Genomic DNA, 3,638 nt, shown 5'->3' with positions numbered 1-3,638 from the left:
CCCACCGCGGGACGAAGGGGCACCGGCGCAGGCTGAAGGCCATGCGAGAATAACCCTACAAGCCCGATCAGTGATCATCATTTCACTCGATCTGTTGCAGCTGCTCCTCGAGTCGGGCGATGTCTCGCTCGAGGGCCAGCTCGTACTGCTGCAGCCGGTACTTCTCGCGGGCCTGGGTGCGCAGGGCCGCGAGGAGCAGGCGGTTGGCCTCTGCGAGCTTGGCGTTCTCGAGGGGATAGTCGAGGGCGGGGTTCAGGAGCGGGGGGTAAAAGCGGCCGGGCAGCTCCTTGTCCATTAATAATGAAATACATAAAGAAGGGCCACAAGTTCACCTTCAAGGAGAGCAACGACCTCGAGAAGCGCAGGGAAATCGTCCAGTCCTACCTCGAGAAGATCAAGGAGCGTGCCCACGACCCCGTGCTCATCCGGGCCGAGCCCTACGGGGACTCGACGCTGCGGCCGATCAACCGCATCATGGTGTTCGAGTCGACCCTGGGCTGCATCCGAGTGCTGATGTCCATCCGCAAGGAGCTGCAGTTGGCCAACCAGCAATCGCTGTTCCTGTTCGCGGGGAAGGACCTGCTGGAGATCGGGAGCAAGGTGGCCTACCTGAAGGACAGGGCTGACGAAGACGGACTCGTCTACATCTCCTACGCAGACTACGACGTCTTCGGGGACCTTTCCGATCAGACCTGACCGCGGCTGTTTAATTCAATCCACGTTAATACTGAGGGCCTGCGATTTGGCCACATTCCTGTGCACCACCTACGCACTCAGCCATGCCACCCTCTGTCTCTCGCTCGACCCTGACCGCTCTCGAGACTGCTCTCTCTTCTTCCTGCGCTCGCTGCTCTTCTCCTCGGCCTCGGCCTCCCGCGCCAGCCACTCCTCCGCCGTGCCCTCGGCCTCGCAGATCAATTGCTGCTCTTTGCCCGTCATGACCACCCTCAGTTTTTCAGCGTCAACCGCGACAGCCTTGCCCTCAAAGTCAGGAGGGGAGTCGACTGCCTGCTCCACGATTCGGGCCTCGAGTGATCGCAGAGCCTAGCGGGGCTGCAGCCATAAAATGAAAGGCTTGTTTAGTAGTTCTCCAGTGCGTGCACGGTGATGGACGATTGCCAGAATTGAGTCCGGAGGACGGGGGATCGCCTCGAGCCGCATTCTGTCCTTCAGCCGGATCTCCATGTCCGCGGACGGCACCTCCAGAATGCGGTCTCGGTTCCGGTCCCAGCGGAGAAGGGCCACAGCGTGCCCCAGCTCCTCGGCGACCATGTCCGTGAGTTGCTGGTAGGTGGCGTTGATAGCGATCTCCAGCTTGCGCATTTGGACTTCCCCATTCTTGTGAACCTCGTATGAGACGGAGGTGAAGTCATTCTTTTTGTGCACCTCCACCTCGCCCTCACAGTAGTAGACGTGCGGACTATACTTGACCAGCACCCCTACTGTCAGGCCTTCGTCGGCGTCCTTCAGAAAGCGTGCGCCCCGGGTCTTTTTGTACTGGATGAAGGTCTTGCTGGGGTCTGTGGGCAGAGAGGCGATCAGCTCTGCGACGGTCGTGCTCGGTGGTAGGATCCGAACGGTCTCACTCTCACTGTCGTCGTACAGATTGATCAGCAGGTTTTCGATTGGCAGGCTCTCAACTTTGCCGACCCCCACATGAGCGATGACCTGATGATTTTTCATGAGGTTCACCGGGTGGACAGCCAGCTCGTAGTTCTCGACCAGGCGAACCGAGCTGAGGCTGTCTTCGATGGCCATCCAGAATTGAGCAGAGTCAAGTCCCAAGAGGGCCACCACCTGGTCCTTGAGAGCTTGGTAGGTGGCGGAAATAGGCATAACTATTGGCCCGAGAAGCTCAAAGGCGGGGCCTTTGAAGTGTTTGATATAGACGAGCAACAGCTCCTTCGGGTTTCGGTCGAAGTCGAGGACGTCCCGGGCGGCGGCCACAGACTCGAAGTGGTAGTCCTCATCCACCAGCTACACTGCCAGCGGGCAGCGAGCTGTCACGACGATCAGCGGCGGGTCTGAGGATTTGCTCGCGAGCCCGAACTCGTGGATGATCAGGTTGCTGGAATGCTCGACCGGCATGGCCTTCAGGATCTCCTTGCCTCGCGCCTCCTCGGCCCACCAGAGGGCGAACTGCCCGCTGTCGAGGCCGGTGCCCCCGGCCACGAAGTCGAACAGGCTCTGCACCGGCTCGTTCTTGTGGAAGTTGTGCTCCACGAGCTCCTTGGTGTTGATGAATAACAGCTCGTCATTCCTGGCCCGCTTGTAGAAAAAGGCCCCCAAGCTCTGCACGGCCTCCTTCCTGATCGAATCCGAGCTTACGAACCTAAACCTGCGCAGATCCTCGCGCTGCCGGTTCTGTTCCTCCCGTTTGGCCTTCTCCTCCTCCTCGCGTATCAGCTCACGTGGGATGTCCTCAGGCGCGAGGGCGCGCAGACACTCGTCCCACTGAGTCTCACGGACGTAGATAAGCATGTATGCGGCGGCGACACGGGGTACCTCGCGGGCCTCAACCTCGAGCTTGTTCTTGTTGAGGCTGATTTCGCGGACCATGCCTCCGAAGTTGTCCTCGAAGACGGCCATGCGGGAGGCGGGTGTGATCAGCTCGTCGTTGAATTTGAGCCACTGCCCCTCGCGGTTGATGAATGTGTAATAGTGTCCCGACCCCGCCTTGGTCCCCTCATGCACCAGTACCGCGAACAGCCGGTACTCCTGACTCTCCTTCTGCTCTGTCCACGGCCCGAAGTTGAAGCGCTCCGAGTACTCGTAGTGGGACATGAGCTTCACGTTCGAGCAGGTGGTGGGGTCGAACTCGAAGCGCTTGAGATGCAGCATGAAGATGGGCGGAAGAGCTCGTATCCGCATGCCCTTGAAGGCGTCCTGCTTGCCGAACCGGCTGGTCTCGTACTGGTCCGAGCCGGACATCTCCTCGGCAGTGGTGAGGTAGTCGAGGCTTTCTGCGAGGCCGGCCAGGTTTTTGATGGGCAGCTGCAGGTCGAGGAAGGGCTCGGTGGACTCGGAGCAGTATTCGACGTACTTGCACTTGATGTAGTTGACCAGCGTACCGTGGAAGTACCTGCGGATGGCGTGGCGGGTCAGGGGGTTTTCGTCCACCTTTTTCTCCAGGACTTCGAAGAACAGGCAGCTGAACTCCTGGATGTCCTGCTGCTGCCCGAAGTGCTTGCGGTTCCAGCCGTAGGACCTGCAGAGGCTGTCCGTGTCTGCCGGCCCGCCGCCCCCCATCAGCTTCAGGAAGAGCACCTGCAGCGTATTCGGGAACTTGTCCCGCTCCGAGTGCAGCTGGAAGAGCACTCGGCTAAGCACCCGCAGGTGGAACAGCGCCTGAAGGAAGGAGTTCATGTAGCAGGTGCTGCCCTGGTTGACCAGTCCCGCAGCCCGCGGTACTCCTGCCCGCTTAACACCGGTAATCACGAACTCCAGCAGCAGATCGCTGACGAAATCCTTGACCCTGTGCGTGCCCAGCAGCGCAGGCGTCTTCTTCTTGCCCCGGAAGGTCTTGCTGTCCACCGCCATCCCGGCAACCAGGTAGGCCAGCCGCGCCTCGAATTCTACCTCAACAGGCTCGCTGGCCTCGAGCTCGACCTTGAACAGCCGCTCGCCCCGGTTGGCGC

General features: G+C 60.3%; 1 protein-coding gene across 1 annotated transcript; it reads left to right on the top strand.

The window, feature by feature from the left end:
* The first annotated feature begins 300 nt into the window (after positions 1-300).
* LOC127594968 (uncharacterized) lies at positions 301-696 on the top strand. Its single transcript, XM_052056688.1, has one exon. The coding sequence runs from the start codon at positions 301-303 to the stop codon at positions 694-696; it is 396 nt and encodes a 131-aa protein (XP_051912648.1).
* The last annotated feature ends 2,942 nt before the right edge of the window (positions 697-3,638 follow it).

The sequence above is a fragment of the Hippocampus zosterae genome, unplaced genomic scaffold (assembly GCF_025434085.1).
Source record: "Hippocampus zosterae strain Florida unplaced genomic scaffold, ASM2543408v3 HiC_scaffold_340, whole genome shotgun sequence".
Lineage (NCBI taxonomy): Eukaryota > Metazoa > Chordata > Actinopteri > Syngnathiformes > Syngnathidae > Hippocampus > Hippocampus zosterae.
The sequence above is the reverse complement of the archived record's forward strand: the minus strand, read 5'-3'. Positions and strand labels throughout refer to the sequence as shown.